Source organism: Pelobates fuscus, chromosome 4, assembly GCF_036172605.1.
Source record: "Pelobates fuscus isolate aPelFus1 chromosome 4, aPelFus1.pri, whole genome shotgun sequence".
Taxonomy (NCBI): Eukaryota; Metazoa; Chordata; class Amphibia; order Anura; family Pelobatidae; genus Pelobates; species Pelobates fuscus.
Window position 1 is genome coordinate 100,553,671 of NC_086320.1, and position 22,762 is coordinate 100,576,432.

At 40.8% G+C, this 22,762-nt stretch overlaps 1 protein-coding gene across 2 annotated transcripts in view; it reads left to right on the forward strand.

Moving 5' to 3' along the window:
* The window catches only part of LOC134608542 (ethanolaminephosphotransferase 1-like), a 167,262-nt gene that overhangs the window by 139,231 nt on the left and 5,269 nt on the right, over positions 1-22,762 (forward strand). Inside the window, exons 5-10 of one of the 2 annotated variants that reach the window (XM_063451424.1) lie at positions 1,317-1,585; positions 5,744-5,852; positions 7,983-8,031; positions 10,223-10,403; positions 14,931-15,113; positions 16,280-16,332. In XM_063451424.1, coding sequence (XP_063307494.1) covers positions 1,317-1,585; positions 5,744-5,852; positions 7,983-8,031; positions 10,223-10,403; positions 14,931-15,113; positions 16,280-16,332 — 844 coding nt within the window. Of the gene's footprint in view, positions 1-1,316; positions 1,586-5,743; positions 5,853-7,982; positions 8,032-10,222; positions 10,404-14,930; positions 15,114-16,279; positions 16,530-22,762 lie in introns of those variants that run through there. The other variant, XM_063451425.1, reaches the window with a different exon arrangement.

Genomic DNA, 22,762 nt, shown 5'->3' on the forward strand with positions numbered 1-22,762 from the left:
GGTCTAGTGGGTGTAGGTGTGTGGGGTGAGTCTCGTTACAACCGGGGATTCACGGAGGTGTGTGTGGTGGGACTGCTAAGCTCTGTGTTGTGCTTTGCCGTGCGAAGGGGTTACAGTCCCAATGTCCACACAGCTGACCCAGTGTCGGGGTCTTCAGCTGATGCCTTGTGGAATTGCTGATGCCTCTTGGTGTGGTGAGTTGTGCCTCGTGCTCTGTATTCCGGGTGTGCAGGGAAGGAGGGCGCTCGTGTAGAGGGCCGGTGCACCTGGTAAGTGGCGTAGAGTCCTGGTTGTGATGCGGTTGTTTGCTGGCACCCACCTTTGTAAGCTTTCCTTTCCGCTGTCCTCTCGGCATGTCTGGGTGGGCTGTGCCCCTCATGAGTTTGAGCCGGGTCGCTGTGTATCGTTGAGGCCGCGTTGGAGCTGTACCTTAAGTGTCACTTGGATTTTAGTAGCTTTGTGCGGGCCGTGTGTGGGCACCGCATTGCTCCATATTGATGTTAGTGGGACCAACCTGTGCAAGCGTTTACCCATCTTGCGAGTGGAGTGTGAGGGGTTTGCCCTGTCCTTCCTTGTGCTTCTATGCGTTGGGCCCTGCAGCGTGTCTCCGGGTGGGGATTCCTTTTGGGGAGATCGCATCAAAGCCTCCAGCCTCTCCCAGAGGGCACCAAAGATGCGGTCGTATCAGCGCTTAGTTTCCCTCTCGGCTATGCGCAGAGCTGAGGTGTGTGGGCTGATCGCCATCTTGTATTCTCCACATGTGGCCTCTGTGTTTTGCGGTTGTGTTTCTTGTACGATTGTACGATTGCTCGTGTGGGGGAGGACCGGGATAACCCCCGCCGGTCCAAGGGGGGGGGGAACGTGGGCTCTGGGTCCTGTTTCCAGGCATTCTTGGCGGCAGGAGAGCGGTCGTCTTGTTGGGTATCGGTGAGTCCGCCCCGGTATCCCCCATCTCTTGGTGGCTTCTGTTTGGATTTTAAAAGCAGTTTCAGTGGCTTTGTGGTGTTTTTTCTGGCGCTTGTCTTGGGAGCCGTGGAGATTAGCGTCCGCTTGGCTCTGCGGTCAGGCCCCACCCCCGAATTCTCTTTTAATTGTAACTGTAAGGTTTATAATTGGTGTAACAATTCTGGTGAAAAATGCTTTGATGTTGTATAGTAACTGCTAAACCCATGTGTGAATATTCAGTTGTCATAGTTTAATGCCATTTTGAACTTGACCACTTACCAGTGTTGACATCCTACTATAATTGACCATAAAACAGAAATAGGTTTTAATGAACTCACTTGCTAAAATTAACATAATTTATTTATTTGCAGACTCAATTGATGGGAAACATGCCAGGAGAACTCAGTCCAGCAGCCCTTTGGGAGAATTATTCGACCATGGACTTGACAGCTGGACTGCGTCTATTTTTCCAATATCAATATTCTCCATCTTTGGATGTAATTCTGGAGACAGTGGATTAGCAGCAACAACAATGTATTCAGTCACTTGTATTGTTTTATTTACTTTTATGCTCTCACATTGGGAGAAATACAACACCGGGGTACTCTTTTTGCCCTGGGCATATGATATCAGTCAAATGGTGAGTTGTTTTTTAAATGTAATGTCAATACCAATGCTATTAGAATAATGTAATTTTATTGCAGTCCCTAACAGATAGTTATATACATTTTTCTGCCCTCAGTTAAACTAAGGATACTAATTTTATGCACAGGTTAAACGCAGAAGAGGTGCATAACAAAACTAAGAAAATATATAGACAGCATAGTTTGTTTGTTTGTTTGTTTTATTTTTGCCACAGTTTAACATATGTGTAACATTACATTTATAATATAAAGACAGCATGATTTGTACATGACGAGCAAAAAATTTAAATGTTGAAGATGAAACTATCAGTGTTATTCACTAAAGTGAGAATTCAAAGTGAATTTCTAATTTATGGCTAAAATACCTTAACTGGAAGCATACATTAGTTTCAGATTTTTTTCTCATTTGCTATTTTGCTATTAAATTTCAAAATCACGGGGGGAAGGAGAGGAGAGGGGAGGGTCTGACTGCTGACAGGGACGACCACAACCTGCTGTAACTCTGGAGACCTAGGAACCTGCTTATTCTACCCAATCTGCCCTGTGGGTGCACAGGCAGAGGGGCACCACTACTCCAGAGCCTAGTTCCTCTGGGTACATTCAAATTTTGCTGATCAGATAACCATGGCGTAGTAACTGGGAGCGAGCTTGCTGCCTAGTCTGGCTGGCACTGTGGCCGGGAGAGGCGGATGAGCTCTTGGCTTGTTGTAGGCTGGACACTGTGGTGGGCTATCGGTGCCCCTTTACCTCCCCTCTGGACCGGCAAAGGATATCCCAGTCCCCACTAAGAAAGCTCCCTCTAAAGCTTATTTTCTATCCACCCACACTGGAAGATCCATCTCCATGAGGCTGTTCCAAGATGTGCCCCTGGCAGTCCTGTAAAGTCCTGCGGTAACGGAGTTGAAGGAAACTTGGAAGGCAAGATTTAATGCTTTATTTGAAACCATATGCACACATTTCTTGGACAGAATTAGACAGCAACAACAGCAATTTACCCAAGCAGCAGAAGGTGACCCTGACTGCTCTCCTTCTGAGCCGGGAACCCAGACAGGGGCAATCACTATCTGCCATCCACAACCTTGAAAAGCAGGACTTTCTAGAGACTCTGACCCTGATACCAGTAGTGGAGGCATCAGTGGGCTTAAGGTGAGGGTTTCAGGTATGGCATGGACTTGGAGTGTAGCGGAAACAGGGAGCTTCTGTGCCTTATATCACCCACTATACCACTGCATCGGCCTTTCTGTCTTTCCCAGAGACCAGAGAACTCTTAATTTGCGGCTGTGATGAAAGCCTGAGTGACATCATAGAAACGGGGTGGGGTCGGAGGTGGCTGGGGAACTAACTGTCATTTTTCAAATGTAATGCCTGCTGCTGAAGATGGTGGAAAATGAAAAGCCCTTCTGACGTAACTGAAATGAGACAAATACTGGGCCTTTTGAATTACTTGGGCAAATTTCTCCCAGAATTAGTGTTACGTCCTATTACAGAATTGGTAATTGGTTGCTTGGACCTAGGGACCTCCACAGGAGGAAGTCTTTGCACTGGTCAAGTCAATGTTGGGGTCCCCTGTGCTGGGGTTTTATGACCCTTCTAAAGAGACAGTGGTTAGCGCAGTTGCTAGCAATTATAGACTAGGAGCAGCCCTGCTGCAACTAAATGAAGGCAAATTACAGCTCCTGCTCTTGTACACTGACAGGGGCAGAAACAAGATGAACCCAGATTGAAAAGGAGTGTCTGGTTGCAGTTTGGGCCTGTGAGCACGTCCAGTGCTATCTGGTGGGCTTGGAATGGTTCACTCTGTAGACTGACCACAAAGAACTAGGTACATTGATAAACATGTATGACAAGGAACCTCTGAGGTGCCAGAGACTTTTCATGAGATTACTAGGATTCAATATTCGGGCAGTGCATGTGCCGGGGAAGCAACTGCTGATGGCAGATACTCTCCACTGGCTACTGCTAAAGAGTTGTCAACATAATCAGACATTAAGGTGTACGTGGATTCTATATTGGTATCCAAGTTCATCTAGTCTGGAAAATTGGAATAGATTAAGAGAGAGACAAGTCTGGATACTGACCTCCAAGAAATAATTAGCTAAATAGAGAGTGGCTTGAAACAGCACTAAACCCTCCAGTTCTGTGAGATGCGCTCTCTCTGACTGGAAAACACTTAGCAGCGTCCACACTTAAAGGTGAGCCGTATGGATGCTGCTGAGTGCTTTCCAGTATGAGAGAGCATATCACACAGAACTGCATGGTTTTGGTGCTGTTTCAAGACCGTATTGCTATACCTGCCAGTATGCAGCAAGAAATGTTAGGTCAAATTCATGATGACCATTTGGGGATTTCTAAGTGTAGAGAAAGATCAGCCATGGCAGTTTGGTGGCCTGGAATCAGCACTGACATTACAGAATACATATCAAGATGTTCCTTTTGCCACAAAGAGGAGAGAGCATCTAATATCTACCCTGCTGCCTGCGAGCCCCTGGCAGAAGATAGACAGAAATAACTATCTGGTTGTTGTAGACTACTACTCCAGGTGTCTCAAAATAGCACCCTTTGGTGTGGCAACCAGCATGGCTGTCATCACCCATCTTAAAAGCATGTTTGCCAGGCAGGATATACCATTGGAGATGGTAAGCTACAATTGGATACAGTTCGCTTCCGTTGAGTTCAGATCTTTCAGTAGAGAGTATGATTTCCTACACTCTACATCCAGTCCACATTACCCACAGGCCAGTGGGATGACTGAGAGAGGCAGTTCAAACTACCAAGTTACTTTTGAAGCAACCAGAACCTTAATGTGCCCTCCTAGACTACAGGGTGACCCCAATTAAAGCCACAAGATGTAGCCCTGCACAGATGATGTTAGGGTGACAGATTTGTACCACGTTACCGTCTGTGGGGACATTCCAGCCTGCCTCTCATATTCTTCCAGAGGACATTCAGAAGAGGGATTAGGAGGCATAGCTTAAGGACAGATTATTTTACAATAGAAGACACTCTGCACTCCCATTGCCTGAGCTGTACCTGTACCAAAGTGTCCAAGTGTCAGCTCAATGAAGTGGTCTGGGTACCAGGTCCCCCTAGTTTTAACCCCGCAGCTGAAACCATAGCAGTTTAATAGAACAGCAGGGTTAATCCAGGCCGCTTCCGCGATTTACACTGAGTAAATCGCACTTATATGACGCTGGACGTCCTCTCAGAGTCCAGCATCAAATAAGATCCCCATAGGAAAGCATTGAGTAATGCTTTCCTATTGCCGGGTTTGAATGCACGCACGCCTTCAACTCCACTTGGGAGCTGACGTCGGCGGGGGAGGAGAGGTCACCAGTGCTGAGGGAGCCCGGCACTGGATTAAGGTAAGTGGTTGAAGGGGTTTTAACCCCTTCAGCGCTGGGGGTTGGGGGCACTCCAAGAGCCTATAGCGCCAGGAAAACGGGTTTGTTTTCCTGGCACTATAGGATCCCTTTAAGTTCTTCTTAACACGGCTGGAAGGAGGCACACGTGTATCCAAAGAAAGGGTTCTGATGTGTCCACTGATTAATATGCAGTAATAATGCATTAGGCCAGCAGGCCTGTCACTGCATTCTAATGATGTCATAAATAGCATGTGCTTATCCCCTTACTCCTCCTCTCTGAGCAACTCCTTCAGAGTATTTAGTGATGGAGTCAGAATAGCCAGGGCAACGCACTCAATATAACAAGTCGTATCAGGGAAAATGTATTTGTTACCGTCATAAGATAAAATAAAACACTGCTCTGCATAGCATAACTTAAAATTGAAAGGAATCTTGGCAGTTTTTTCCCCTTGGGTACTCTAAGATAAAAATATTATGGCACTTTATCAAACCAACACTTGGGCCTGGCAGGAGAGGATATAATGAAAACAACATACACCCCACAAACCTTAAACTTAGCTAAACATTGACTTGATTATTTGCATTTTTCTAACAAAAAATTACAATTACTTACCGTATACACATTTTTCAATATATTAATTATTACATTTGACAAACCATCACTCCTCTCCCACCATACTGATGTAAAACTGTTGGCAGAGCAGAAATTGAGGCATCTGCTTTTCTGTGTTTTAGTGTCTGTATATTGGTATATGGCTACCACATAACTATTTTTATCTGTCTTTTTTTCAGTCCATGTCTGTGTTATATATTTTGACTGCGGTGGTTGGAGTAGATACCTTTCACAAACCTTTAGTATTTAATTTCTACATGACTCATATATTAATAACATTTCTTGTAGGTAAGTTCACCTAAGAAATTAACATTTTAACACACTCAACTAGAAAGGCTGCTAGTAAAACTATATTATAGCTTTCAATATACGTTAAGATGCATAATATTATGTATGCAAAACTATTTCTTTCCTAATTATCTTATGTTTGTCAATTGAGGGAACATTTTAACATTGGTCACGTAGCTGGGGGATTTAAAATGAGTATGTATTTTTATATTTTTATATATTTGTTCATCCTTTGTGAAAATATTAGTGGCTATTGGGGTATTAGATGTTATTCCTTGTTACACAAGCTGGCTGACTCTCAGAAGAGTATGTGGCCCAACACTGTATGGATGTGGCAACTCTAAATCAAACCTAGCAAGGTACACTATGGAATGGATAAATATATATTACTGATCCTTAGAGGTGGCCGGGTTGAACGTATATTAGCAAAAAGGAGAAATAGCGAGGTCAAATGGAATCAAGGACTAAAAAGGTACATAATAATGATAGACAAAGTCAATGTCTGGATTTACAGAAAGTAGAATAGTCAAAAAGACAAGCCAAAATCATTAAACCAGTAATCAGAACAAACGGTAAGAAACACATTCTCAGATCACCACAAGGAAAACCACGACAGGGCAAAGGCAAGCAGCAAAGGAAAGGTTTAAATAGCCCTAAAACACTTGTGATTTGCTTGCTTCATTCCTGTGATATCAAAAGATGCGCATGTTATGTTGTAGAAATGACGCAGGAGGGTCTGTGTTGTAAATGATGCAGGGTTAGAGCAGGCAGTATCCAAAATAACGTCAGCATGTTAGCAGGCTTACGAGTGTGTGTGCGCCAATGCTGGCACTGCAATGACGTAAATATAGAGACTCTGCTACAGTAATGCAAAGAGGATAAATATAATTTTTATAACATACGGTACTCCAATACTTGTATGTCACAGCTTCATTCAACAAAGTATAGTTCAGTTACTATCTATTTCTGTTTGACCTATTTCAAGAATGAAATATCAAATATTTCATCTACCACATCTAACACAAGCCAAAAGTCAAAGCTATGAGGGTAAAAAAATACAAGATAAATAGCCGGGTCAAGATACTAGAAGTCTAAATGGATACAAAGCCAAGGTTAAACACCTGACTAACAACAAGGCAATAGATGAACATGCTTATGTTAGCAAAAACCATAAAAGCCACATAGTAAGATTGATCCAGAGAGTTTAAAAAGTTCCTGTAAATAATTCCATCAACCTGTTTCATCTCGGTGATGCCAAAAGATGCTTGTGAAAACATGTTTACTACAAGTAATTGTGAGTATAGACGTAGGAGCATCAATAAAGGATGCAAGTATGTGGCTTCCAGCAAGAGTGTAATTTTATATACGCCAAGAATGATGTGGTTGGTCACTAGATTCTGCATGTACCATTACACCCTATCCATGGAATGTGTAGGAATGCATATTTCCAGGATACCAGCTGGGTACAAAAAATGATGGCTGTATGTCTGCATGCATATACAATAGATACAGTATTGAGTTAAAACAACTTATGTGTAGTTCAAAGGACATTAGAGGCTGGCACTTGGGTTAGTAAAATGCAAAGGTGAAAGGAGCAGTTCCCAATGGAGGATAATCGCTCTGTCAGTGTAACCATATTTGTTTTACCATTCCTTTCCATTAAAAGTTTTAAGGAAATATATAAAAACATACAAAAGTCAGTTAAAACATTAACCACTAAAATATGCAGGCATTTTTATATGTAGAGTAATTAAAAGTTGTGTGAGACATAAGGAATTAAACTATAACAGTTACGTTGTATCTGTCATGGTACACACAACTTCAAGGAACACTAAAGGGTCAGGAACACAAACATGTATTCCTGACCTTATAGTGTTAAAACCACAATCAACCCCTCCTGACCCCCTCTCCTTCCCCCGGAAGGGAATGATTATAGTCACCAGAACAAATACAATAAGCTGGTGACTATAGTGTCCCTTTAATAAAAAATCAAACATAACATTTCACCAATACATTATGCTAACAAAATTGCATCCAGGGTAGAATTATCTGTTGCGTTAATAATTTTGTTCAGTGTATATACATATATTGCAGTACTAATGTTGTTCAAATATGTTTACTATTTTGTAGGGTGCAGCTTACTAATTTCAGTTCCTCAGACAGTGCACAACATATTTCGGTAAGCATATATTATTTTAATTATTTGAGAAGTGTGTGGGGTTTGGTTATATGGCCATATTTATTATAATGTACGTGGTTCTCTATAAAATTGTGTTGAGTAAAACATTTGTTTTCCCATTTTGTTGAGCAACTGGATATCACTTATGTTACTACACAAACAAATTCTTATCATTACAATAACTATTTCAGAAGTATATTCATAATTGTAATATAATGGTAAAACAAATTCTGTACTGAAAACAACTGACAATGTACTAGGGGAGGTCAACATTATTATGAATAGGTATGAATAGGTATTTACAAAAAACAGGGATTGGGCCCTTCTCGTTGAGTTAAGCACTGTACCAGGGGGGATGCGTCCTGATCGCAGTCCAAGATGGACGCATGTTACTGGAGCTCCCGAGGGAAATCCTCATACTACGCCGAAAATCTGACCTAATAATATCAGACCGTTGGCACAGACTTGCTTACCCTCTCCGTGAGGCACCTTGGCATAAGTTGAGCCTGAAAGTGCTTGATTCGGACGTGCCCAGTCCTGGCATTTATTGGATTAAGAGCCCTGTCCTGTCCCCCCCCTCCCCCCCCCCCCCCCCCTGGACCGGTGGAGGGTTAACACGGTCCCCACTGGTACCCTCTCATAGCCAACTACTGCAAACAGCATAATACAGTGTCATAGGAAGCAGAGGCCTACGGAATTAGGATAGCCGCTACGACTTGCCCCACAGATATGGGTCTCTACCCCGGGCGGCTCATCCATGTTGACCCGCTACTCCAAGCCTTTGATAGGCTTTGTGCCCAATTCTAAGCGAAGCTGAGGGCTCAGATACCCACCTCTACTCCCATCTGTCAAAGTAGTGCATTTGGGAGCCAGCCAGCATCCCGACGCCAAGTGGCCAGCCATCACTCCTGCAGCCAACACTGGATGACTCGGAGAAAAAGGCGCAGAAGAACGCAACATAAACGCCGCATGGAGGTGAGAAGAGCTTGGGGGCCGCAGCTGACACACACACACACACACACACACAGCACACCTACCATGGCGCCCCATGGACATGTACTCACACGGATCTCGAGAGAATGCCAAACAATCCTGTGTTATCTGCATTGTCAGTGGATTCCAGCTTGGCAAGGCATGCAGCACGCATCATAAGGGGCCGAACAGCGGGTTCCCATCAACACCTCGAACTGCGAGGGGGCCTTCCCATGTCTCAACAAACTCTCAACGCCCAATGTCCATAGCCTCCTGTCTGCGGGCATCGGTTGAGAGGCCAGACTTTCTGCACTGTACTACTTATCTCATAATGTTTTTTTTTTCTTATTACGTACTTGTTTACCAACCCAGTGGTAATAATAGCTCATCCTAATGTCAGTATATGCATCTTGAAGTTTTCTCCTACAATTTTCTCGGGCATGTATTCTATTCTTTCCTAAACCTGTTTTTCAAATACTATAAAATGTGCTGTATGCTGACATTTCCTAACCACTATCCGCTTATGCAATGTTTATACTTATACTCTTGTGGAATGTCATTATCTAGCTAATTGTTATGCTATGCACTATCAAAAATAAAGAATATAAAAAAATAAATAAAAAAGCACTGTACCAGCAATTTATTTGCAGGTTACTGTTCTAAAATACACACTGCTATAGCAAAATATATCTGTAAAATGCACATATAACCCCTTCAGTTTTAAACAGACTAAATTTAATAATTATCCAATATGTAAAAAAAAAAAAAAAATTCAATCTGCCATTATTTGGGGGTGAAATATAGTTTACTTGAGTCGTTTTATGGTGCCACCAACCCCGTATATCTTGATGGAGGTGGAAAGGTGATTTCTGTGAGTGCAAATCTTTATGCTAAGAGTCACATGAACCAGTCGCAGTCATATGTCTGAAGTACATATCTCACATTAATGACTGAGCATCATGGGAAATGTAGTTTACAAGCTACTGCAATGCCAAGGTTAACCACATCTAGCCATACCAGCTACACATGCCCTCTGACATGACCCCTATATTGTAAGACATCAATCATTATATTAATTTCTTCTAGTAAAATATCTATAAATGTTTAAATAAAATGTATCATTATTATTGGCTGACTGTGCTTCGGTCATATAGTAGGATGTACTGGGAAACATCATAAACAATGCATATGCTATAAACATGTATCTCCTTTGCCATAGAGGCTACAATCAGAAAACCTTGCTGAAGCCATCCCTGTATGAAGGACTTTTACCCTTGTTATCTCCATCCCTGTTATGCTTTTTGTTGAGCATTTGGGTTGCATATTCTCCATGTGGTATCCTCGAGAAACAGCCACGGTTATTTTTATGGATGCTAGGAGTAACATTTTCTAATGTCACAGTAAGTACTTAGCATTTTAATGTCCCAGATGTAGCCAGAATGAGACAGTCTGCATTTTTAAGTATTTTTACATGGTAGTCAAGTGAGCAATTGGTTCCCTGATATCAATGTAAAGCAATGTGAGCAATTGGTTGTAAGCCCTGAGATCAACGTACAGTCTAAAAGCCGTCTATTAATGTGGTAGATTACTGCATATATGTTAATAGAAAACTTTAAGGCAACATACAAAATATATTTATATATTATAATGTGAAATAAAGAAAATAACCCAGATATTATTATAATGACGGTTGTAGACCCCCTTATGCCCCTATCTGCATATCTACTAACTATAGAAAGCTAGTGACATTACTTCCCAGTTGCTAGAATGGTGTGGCCGGTAAAATAATGAAAGGGACCTGGCTTCCTGCTCCCCCACACATGGGGGGACTTTAGTTCAAATATTGGGGTTTGACAGACCACTGTCCACCTCACTGCTCCCCCTCCCCTCATGGCCACCTGGTTGGAAATATTAACTAAACTGCTGATGAATATTGTAATGTCATTCTGATGTCTCCCATTGCCCCCACCCATGGCATTAGGTAGGGGCTACTTATAGTTAAAGGGGGATTTTATAATTTATAAAAGAAGGAATGGTGTAGTGCCCCCCCCCCCTCCCAGACCCTCAGCCCCACCAATAATCAGCTAGTTCCCATCTATTTATAATACAATGTAGGGATTTAGTGCCCCACCCATAAGAATCTACTGGGGGGCTCTAATTATAATACAAGGAGGGTCCTAGTGTCCCACCCAGACCCTACATATGGGCAATGTGTGGGAGCTCTAATTAAATATACAAGGGGGATATACCATGGTCCACCCACCTAATATTGTCTATAAGTCCCCTCTACCTGGGTGGCTAGGGATCGCTAGCTCTCCAACTCCTAACTTCAAATGAAACTACCCTACCTATTCCCCTCACTTTAATAATAAAACTAATACCTGCAACAAGAAAAAAATCATTCTTATCATCAGATATCTTCTTTCTTCTAAATATTTTCTGTAGCCCCTATTAAGACCAAATAACGTGCATAATAATGTACTGCAACTATTACAAATAAAGAAAGGACCAATTTGGAGAAAAAAAATGTGATAAAACATCAAAATAGTAACAAAATAAATAATATTGTATGTGAGCCCCAGAATCAGAATTAAATTACAAAGCAGGGACATTTTCCCCACACTATGCAATATCAGTCTGAGTGTTCTGATTGGTTAGCTTGTATTTATTATTTTCAATAGTTGCATTGCGTTATTGTGGATTTTATTTTGGGTTTGAGGTTTTTTTGGGGGGTTGGAGAAAAGAAGAAAGAAGACAGATCACACAGAAGAGAAAATAACACAGTCAGTAAAAAAAAAGGGGACAAAACTTTTTTTAGATACATAAATGAGAAAAGGAAAGTAAAACAAGGATTAATGAGATTAAAAACAAAAGAAGGAATGTATGTAGAAGAGGATAAAGGTCTAGCTGACTGCCTCAATGAATATTTTTGTTCAGTATTTATAGATGAAAATGAAGGAAAGGGGCCTCAGTTAGGAAAAATGACTAATGAGTCATTTGTTACATGTGAGTTTACAGATTAAGAGGTTCTATAACAACTGTCAAAAGTAAAGACAAATTGGTCAATGGGGCCTGATGGAATACACCCAAAGTTATTAAAAGAGCTTAGTGGTGTACTAGCAAAACCATTAACAAATTTATTTAACCATTGTTAACAAAAGTAGTCCCAGAAGATTGGAAATTAGTGAATGTTGTGCCCATTCACAAGAAAGGTATAGGGAGGAGTCGGGCAACTATAGGCCAGTAAGCCTTTCTTCATTAGTGGGGAAAATAATAGAAACCATTTAAAAGGATACGATTGTTGAACATCCAAAATCTCATGGATTTCAAGATCAGAGACAACATGGGTTTACTTCAGGGAGATCATGTCAAACTAATCTTATTGATTTTTTTGATTGGGTAACTAAAATAATAGATCAGGGTGGTGCAGTAGACATTGCTTACCTAGATTTCAGTAAGGCTTTTGACACTGTTACACATAGAAGGCTTATCAATAAACTGCAATCTTTAAAGGGACACTATAGTCACCTGAACAACTTTAGCTTAATGAAGTAGTTTTGGTGTATAGAACATGCCCCTGCAGCCTCACTGCTTAATCCTCTGCCATTTAGAAGTTAAATCCCTTTGTTTATGAACCCTAGTCACACCTCCCTGCATGTGACTTGCACAGCCTTCCATAAACACTTCCTGTAAAGAGAGCCCTATTTCGGCTTTCTTTATTGCAAGTTCTGTTTAATTAAGATTTTCTTATCCCCTGCTATGTTAATAGCTTGCTAGACCCTGCAAGAGTCTCCTGTATGTGATTAAAGTTCAATTTAGAGATTGAGATACAATTATTTAAGGTAAATTACGTCTGTTTGAAAGTGAAACCAGTTTTTTTTTTTTTCATGCAGGCTCTGTCAATGATAGCCAGGGGAGGTGTGGCTAGGGCTGCATAAACAGAAACAAAGTGATTTAACTCCTAAATTACAGTGAATTGAGCAGTGAAATTGCAGGGGAATGATCTATACACTAAAACTGCTTTATTTAGCTAAAGTAATTTAGGTGACTATGGTGTTCCTTTAAGTTTGGATTCCAATATTGTTGAATGAGTAAAGCAGTGGCTGAGTGACAGGCAACAGAGGGTTGTGGTCAATGGAGTATATTCGAAGCATGGTATGTCACCAGTGGAGTACCTCAAGGAACTGTACTTGGACCCATTCTCTTTAAATTTTTGTTAGTGATATTGCAGAAGGCCTTGATGGTAAGGTATGTATTTTTGCTGAAGATACTAAGATATGTAACAGGGTTGATGTTCCAGAAAGGATAAGTCAAATGGCAAATGATTTAGGTAAACTAGAAAAATGGTCAGAGTTGTGGGAGCTGACATTTAATGTGGATAAGTGCAAGATAATGCATCTTGGACGTAAAAACCCAAGGGCAGAGTACAGAATATTTGATAGAGACCTAACCTCAACATCTGAGGAAAGGGATTTAGGGGTGATTATTTCAGATGACTTAAAGGTAGGCAGAAAATGTAATAGAGCAGCAGGAAATGCTAGCAGAATGCTTGGTTGTATAGGGAGAGGTATTAGCAGTAGAAAGAGTAGAAACTTACAATGAAAGGTTAAAGAATCTTAACATGTATAGCTTGGAGGAAAGACAAGACAGGGGGGATATGATAGAAACATTTAAATACATAAAGGTAATCAACAAATTAAAGGAGGAGACTATATTTAAAAGAAGAAAAACTACTACAACAAGAGGAAATAGTCTTAAATTAGAGGGACAAAGGTTTAAAAATAATATCAGGAAGTATTATTTTACTGAGAGGGTAGTGGATGCATGGAATAGCCTTCCAGCTGAAGTGGTAGAGGTTAACACAGTGAAGGAGTTTAAGCATGTGTGGGATAGTCATAAGGCTATCCTAACTATAAGATAAGGCCAGGGACTAATGAAAGTATTTAGAAAATTGGGCAGACTAGATGGGCCGAATGGTTCTTATCTGCCGTCACATTCTATGTTTCTATGACACCTGATGGTAGGTAAAAAAAATTCTTTACAGCTGTTTGGTTTTTTTGTACTCCTACTACTATTAGGGTGAGGGGGTAGGTATATTTCTTAATTTGGGGTGGGGGGGGATTAGGGGACACCAAGCCCCCTGGGCACGAGGTCCCAGCCTTATCAATATTAGAGCCCCCACCTGACGCCCATGGGTAGGGACATTAGGTCATTCCAGTTTATTAATAAAGCCCCCACCCGCTGACTACGTGTGGGGGTCGTAGGGACACTTCGAAAAACTTCCCATAATGTCTTGATTGAAAACAAATAAGCATATGGCAAACAGTAATCTGATAACATTTCAAAGAGGCATGCCTTAATTATTAATACTTTTAAATAAAGTAACACATTAAACATTTCCACTCTCTGACTAGGTCATTTTTATATATTATAATTTCATTTTGTAATAATGTAAGAATGTTAATATGCCATGTTTGTTTCCTTCTTGTTCATGCTAATATATAATATAGAATCAGTTTTTTTAAGTAATTATTATTTTTTATATGAAACAGCTGTTATTTGGGTTAATCACATTACTGGGTTTTAGCACACCTTTTTAATATTGTTTTCAATGTATTGAAATGAAAATAATTGAATATATTAAGGGTGTAATAACTTATACAAGCATATAGCAGTGGAAAACAGACATGCAAAATATTTTTAATAGGACACATATTATGATAGCTTTTAGTAGCATTGTTATAGTAAAAGATGAGAAAGTCAATTAAGATAGACTGATAGAGCAATGAATACATTTTTCATGAATCTTGGCCATTCATCCAGTTACCTGGGCATTATGAGAATATGTGCTGTGGCATAGGTTATCCACTACTAACTTGTGTTTTTTTTTTTTAATACTAGTTGAATCTTTTTTTTTTTTTTTTTAGTGCCGAGTGATTATATCCCAAATGACAAACACAAGGTGTGAAGTCTTCCACTGGATGCTTTTCCCTCTTATTCTGCTAGTGGGCGCTGCTGTGTCAGGACTGCTTGGACAAGTGGAGGAAATTACTTTCATTGCTTTTACGCTCCTTACTACTGCAGCACATGTACACTATGGAGTTTGTGTGGTATGTTGTGTGTCCATGAAAGAAAAACTATTGTGTGCGTGACAAAACACCATTTTAAATATTTAATATATATAACCATTCGCATTACATTAAATACACCGTCTCAGCAGATATATAGGTATACCAAGTGAGGTTGCAAGGTAACAGATATGAAAAGATATAAAAACCTACCAATTACACTGTCACATGTCAAGGTCAGAACAATAATGTATTATATTAAACTAGTATATGTCCTAGACTTTAATAATAATTACGCAATGTCCTCTCCAGGTATTTCACCAAGAACTGTTTTTTAATGAACTCCATATAATTCATTAAAGCTGCATAGGCCATTTGTTCTTCAATACCTTCCCCTAAACCAGCTACAATGCTAAACATACCTCTGCCCTCCCAAAAAATAAAAATGCCTTTGTCACCGGAGACATTTTCTGCATGTTTGTACATATATAAATAAGGTTTAGACTAAAGAGAATTAATCTCTTTGTACTTAAGGGAAGATGTCATTTATATTTATACCTGTGACACACAGTTAAAATAATACGCATTCCCATCAATGAGAGGTATAGAAGGGGCAGATGAGCAGAGTAGAAGATGGTGTCCAGAACGGTTTGTCCATCTATGAAACAAACCCAACTCAGGGCAAAGCGCTCCTAAAGTTATCTGTCAGTGGTTTACGTTTTGGTTTTTAGATTTTGCTTGGGACCAAATTACCCTTTCCCCCAACATTTCCTTTTTGATAATAACTAAGCGAGTTCTGATATGGATGATGAGCAAATAAAAGTCTATAAACATGCATATTTTATTGTCATGGTGTGTCTGAAGTTACAGCAATCAGTATGTGAAATTGCTGTTTTATCTAATTTTTATAGGCAATGTGTGCTTCCCAAGTTTCAGACAGATCTTACAAATCTTTATTTATTTATTTATTTATTTATTTATTTAAACCCAAAAACCTCAGTAGTAGAGGACAAATACCGCTGAATGCACAATTAGAATGATTTACTTATTTATACTTGTACAGGTGACAGGTTCTCTAAAAACCAAAGCTGTTGTCTGAGTGATTGAATGATTGAATGATTTAGTGATTGAATGACAGAATACTTTCAAATGGTCTATAAATTGCTTGCATTAGTAACATATAACATATTTTAAATGTTTTATTTCAGGGGAAACAACTGAGCAAACATTTGAACATCTACGTCTTCTCTCTAAGGAAGCGGTATGCAGATTGAAGGTCTAAAGAGTTAATCCAGATCAGCGGCGGAACTAAAGTAGAGAGGACCCTGGTGCAAGAAATGTTTTGAGCCCCCTATCGCAAGGATGGCTAAAAGGTAGATCCTCATCCGTCATACAATTCTCAAAATGCTTTGCCAGCTGGGGATCTACCATTTGCCCATCCGTGCAGGGTTGTATTTAGCACTGTGTTGGAATGTAAGCATGTTTTTGTATGGAGTATGTGTGTGAATGTAGAGATGTAATTGTGTGAAGTGTTGTGTGTTTTTATGTACTGTTTCCATTTGAAAGCAGTGGTTTACCTGTATGTAATGTTCTTTGAATGTAGGGGTGTGTCTGTATGTAGTGTTGATGTTTTAATATAGGGTTCAATTTGTGTGTAGTGTTGGAGTTTGAATACTGAGATGTTAGCACATATACACTGCCATACACACTTACTGATACATATACTCACACATACAACACACACAGACACATGTGCAGATACAGACACACACACTGACTCTCATACAAATAACCAAGTACAGACATGCATATACACAGGTACAGACATGCAGATACACAGACACACAGGTGCACACACTGACACACATGCAGACACACAGCCACACAATGACACTCATACGAATATAAACACTTACACACATGCAGATACACAGATACACACACTGACTCAGATAGATGCACACACAAGATACACATACACACAGATAGATACACAGACACACATATGGATACAGTGACACACAGATACACACACTGACACACTGATAAATACACAGATACACATTCAGACACATAAACACACATATACACAGACTCACATACAGATACACAGACACACATACAAACAAACACACAGATAGATGCACAGACACACATGTAAAATTTACACATTTCTCTTTTGGGTGCAGAAGGGTGGCTTCCGTGGGGTCCAGTTTGATGGGTGAGACTGTTGGGAGTTAGAGGTTATCCTGGACCACTCCCCCTCCTCTCTACCTTAACCTCTTTTCCGTGTGGCTCAGTCTGTAAGCTGGGAGGAACCGATATGAGAGGGGCCCAGTTACACTGTTAAAGGGCCACAGTGCATAGACGAGCCCCTGAATACACATGTCCATAGGGTGGCCCTAAATGCATGAGCCCCCTCAATGTGCATCAGCTGCATCAGTAGTAGTTCCGCCGCTGATCCACATGCAGGTTTTTTACACTTTGTTGTTTGATGAACAATAGCCAAATCGGTTTGCTCAACTGGACTTTATGACTTGTGCTCTAAAAACAAATCTCCTGTGTAGAGGAGGGGACTGTGAAATAGAGATATTATTCATTCTTACACACCAATGGAAATCAAGAAATATCATACACGTACTATAGTCTATTTACTGTATTTTTTTTTTTTTCAGTTTAAATTATTAGGTACCAAATAGGTCATTCAACCTTTCTAAATCCTAGAACCGTTCTGATATTGAAATATTAGCAACCTATATGTTGCCCTTTATTTATGTCACGGTATGTTCTACCTGAAAATACACATGTGCCCAAGCTAGATTAGATGTTATGCGATTGCATGCTTAAAGTGTGGCATCCCTCTAATTACCAGGAAAAGAGGTTATATTGTTTAATGTGTATGGCATTTGGGCCTACTGTATGTCTCTTAAAATATTTATCCATGTTTGCCCCTTTGTGTTTGTCTTTTTTTACCCCATGAATGTGGTATAAGGGAGATAACACATATACAGGTGATACTAGAAAAATTAGAATATCGTGCAAAAGTTCATTTATTTCAGTAATGCAACGTAAAAGGGGAAACTTATTTATGAGATAGACACATTACATGCAAAGCAAGATAGTTCAAGCCGAAATTTGTCATAAGTGCGATGATTATGGATTACAGCTCATGAAAACCCCAAATCCACAATCTCAGTAAATAAGAATATTGTGAAAAGGTGCAATATTCTAGGCTCACAGTGTCCCACTCTAATCAGCTAAGTAAGCCATAACACCTGCAAAGGGTTTCTGAGCCTTTAAATGGTCTCTCAGTCTGGTTCAGTAGGAATCACAATCATGGGGAAGACTGCTGACCTGACAGTTCTGCAGAAAACCATCATTGACACCCTCCATAAGGAGGAAAAGCCTCAAAAGGTAATTGCGAAGGAAGTTGGATGTTCCCAAAGTGCTGTATCAAAGCACATTAATAGAAAGTTATGTGGAAGGGAAAATTGTGGACAAAAAGGTGCACAAGCAGCAGGGATTATCAGGAAAAGGCCATTCAAATGTGTTGGGGACTTCTACAAGGAGTGGACTGAGGCTGGAGTCAGTGCATCAAGAGCCACCACACACAGACGGATCCTGGACATGGGCTTCAGATGTCGTATTCCTCTTGTCAAGCCGCTCCTGAACAACAAACAACGTCAGAAGCGTCTTACCTGGGTTAAAGAAAAACAGACCTGTTCTGTTGCTCAGTGGTCCAAAGTCCTCTTTCTGATTTGGAAACCAAGGACCCAGAGTCTGGAGAAAGAATGGAGAGGCACACACTGCAAGATGCTTGAAGTCCAGTGTGAAGTTTCCACAGTCTGTGTTGATTTGGGGAGCCATGTCATCTGCTGGTGTTGGTCCACTGTGCTTTATTAAGTCCAGGGTCAACGCAGCCATCTACCAGGAGATTTTGGAGCACTTCATGCTTCCTTCCGCAGACGAGCTTTATGGGGATGCTGACCTCATTTTCCAGCAGGACTTGGCACCTGCCCACACTGCCAAAAGCACCAAAGCCTGGTTCAATGACTGTGGGATTACTGTGCATGATTGGCCAGCAAACTCACCTGACCTGAACCCCATAGAGAATCTATGGGGCATTGCCAAGAGAAAGATGAGAGACATGACACCGAACAATGCAGAAGAGCTGAAGGCCGCTATTGAAGCATCCTGGTCTTCCATAACACCTCAGCAGTACCACAGGCTGATAGCTTCCATGCCACGCCGCATTGAGGCAGTAATTGCTGCAAAAGGGGCCCAAACCAAGCAATGAGTCCATATGCATGCTTATACTTTTCAGAGGTCCAATATTGTTCTATGTACACTCCTTGTTTTATTGATTGCATGTAATATTCTAATTTACTGAGATTGTGGATTTGGGGTTTTCATGAGCTTTAAGCCATAATCATCGCACTTATGACAAATCACTATCTTGCTTTGCATGTAATCTCATATATTAGTTTCCCCTTTTACGTTGCATTACTGAAATAAATTAACTTTTGCACGATATTCCAATTTTTCGAGTATCACCTGTATATATTTTAAAGCATCTAATATTATGTAGGATTTTGCAGTTACAGTGATTTTCCTTCATAATCAAATCAAGAGTAAAAAAATGCTTGATTGTTTACTAATGCACTCTGCAAGTCTCCATAAAAGACCCTATAAAAATAAAACTAATGTCTGTTGACCTACTGATTGCTCACCATTGTTTCTTTTTTTTTGTAAATCTTTCTTTTATTGAGGCATAGGTAAAGTGGGTACAGAAAAGAAAAAGGGGATATATATTAAATGGTCACACATCAAATTTGCAATGATACACACATTGATATATCCTCCGCGACATGGCTGCCTCATTTTACAGTTATAATTAACAGGCTAAAAGGACACATCAAAGCTCCCAGTAAAACAGTGATAGTAGGTAAAGATAGTAAGCTAGATTTGTATTGAAATGTACGTGGTGGATAGTAAATTAGTAGCTAGCTATGGCTAGAGAATCATCAGTTCCACCTAGAGTAGATCATTAATGAAACATGCTAAGCAAAGGTCAACTGTATGAGCCTAACTCACTGGCAATACTAAAACACATAAATTGATAATAACAAATATGCCTGGCAAGACAATTTATACTTAACAGTAGCAGAGTAAGAGGCATGATGAGGTGCCTGAAAGTGAATACGAATTAGAATAAAATAACATAAAGTACCGGTAAGTACCGTAAGTGCCAGCGGGAGTACTGTAAGTTAAACGTTAGCAGGAATACTGGCGTAATATATACGTTGAATGCTAAATAAGTATAAATCTTAACCATCCCCAATTTACTTTAAATGCAAAATATAATTTGGTTATATAATGGTATTAGAACACGCTTTTTTATTTTATTTCCCCTTTTGTCCTCGGAACCTATTCATCAGAACACAGCCTTATTTTTGTACATCATCACTTTTTGTTTCATAAAGGTGCCATTCTCTATCTTTGCCTGTACTATTCTCTGAATAAAGTTCTGTGCCACTGAGCTTGCAATTCTAAATATATACGGTATATATATATATAATTATATCCAGAATCTATTTCATAATTTCTCTCTCTCTCCATATATATATATATATATATATACACACGTTGCGGTACATGCTTTGGGTAATATGTTGAAGGACCACTGAGTCCGCACCACTATTGATTATAACAGTTTGCTAGACTTGGTCACCAGGTTTCCAGGTTGGTTACGATGGTGGATGCCCATGTATCGTGTAAGTTTGTCAACCTGTCATGGCTGTTAAGTGATATCACAAATTATTTGCATTGCGTAAGAGCCTCAGCTAGATAACAACATATAATCCATCATTTAGCACTTGCATCCTTTTAAGCTGCGCAATCATGGAACTACAAAGGCTTAACATGATCTCCTATTTCCTAGCATAAGATAGAGACGGTAACACATTATATTTGCAGCAAAAGTAAGCTACTCTAGTAATATGGTGATCGAGATGAGCAAATAAAGAAAACCTGGAGAGTTATGCAAGTGTAGGGGCAGTCCAAAAAGCGAGTCCTGTTATTGGCTATCTGGGGGCTTAAGGGGTGCTGGCTCGAGCCAGCTGATACCCCGGTTCGGTGGTAGAGGTAGGGGGTTCAGCGGCATTACGAGACAGAGTCCGAACAGGGCCCTCCCTTCACCCAAGGCCATCTTGAAGGCCTGCATCCATTGTCCATGAACTTGGGAGCTCATGCTAGAGACCCGAGTTCTTCCCTGTAGGCAGTGATGTATCTATTGCGAGGCAAACAAGGCATTTGCCTTGGGCAGTACTTTGCAGGGGATGGCAAAAAAAGCCACCCCCAAACGCCCAGGCAGATCCCTTGTTTGCCTTGTGTACTGGGGGGCTCAAGAACTGGCCACTTTTGAGCCCCTCCCCCAGCAAGAGAGCATGCTCATCTGAGCTCTTCCTATTCAGCTCCTTTGTGCGCCGCTTAATGAAGCCGAAAACTGGAATATGACGTCACTCCAGCTCCCGGCATCATTAAGCTGCACGTGAGGGAACTGAGCAGGAAAATCAGAGCTCCCTCGCTGCCTGCTCAGCCTGTCTGCCCCCTGCCTTCCCGCCCAGCAGCCCCACTGGACCGCAGGTAAGTAATCCACTCCAGCTCTCCCAGGCTGGGTGAATTTAAATTAAAATTTAAAAAAATAATAATAATTTGTGAGTGTTGGGGGAAATGTGTGTGTGTGTGTCTTTTCTTTTGGAAACTGTAGATGTGGATAAAGTCTGGAAAAAAGCAACTTCTGCTGCTTTTCGGGTATTGACGTAGCAGTACTTATTTCTTGCAGGATGGTTACCTTATGCAGGAATAATTACCTATAACACGATATCTGTAAGGGATATCACCAATCAAAATTTGAGTTTTTGTAGCAGATGGGTCCTATTAATGACAAAGTTTGTTCAGCTTCCCGTGTGAGCAACTGAAATCAGTTCCGGCATCAGTACGCGGCATCAGTACGCGGCGCGCGAGGGAGCACTCAGGGGAGAGTGCTCCCTCGCGCGCCCGCCAGCCTGCCCGGTGTTACCACTAGACCCCAGGGTGTGTTAGTGTTAGTGTGTGTGTTAGTGTTAGTGTGTGTGTTAGAGTGTGTGTGTTAGAGTGTGCGTGTGTTAGTGAGTGTTAGTGTGTGTGTTAGTGCGTGTGTTTGTGTGTGTGTGTGTGTGTGTAGAGTGTGTGTGTTAGTGTGTGTGTGTGTTTGTGTGTGTCTGCTAGTGAGTGTCAGTGAGTGTGTCTGTTATTAAGTGTGTGTCTGCTAGTGAGTGTCAGTGAGTGTGTTACTGTGTGTGTCTGTTACTGAGTGTGTTTGTGTGTGTCTGTTAGTGAGTCTGTTTGATGTCTGTTAGTGAGTGTGTGTTTGTCAGTGAGAGTTTATGTTTTGTAAGTGAGTGTGTATGTATGTCTGTCGCTGAGTGTGTCTCTGTCAGTAAATGTGTGTGTCTGTTAGCTAGTGTGTATGCGTCTGTTTGTGATAGTGTGTGTGTCTTCAGCACTTACCTTTCTCCAGCGCCAGACTCCCTTGGCGCTGGGGATCCCTCCGCCTCTCAGCTCCGCATTCAAACCGCCTATAGGAAAGCATTACTCAATGCTTTCCTATGGACGTTCAGTGTCTCGCGGAAGCTCCTCTAGCGGTTGTC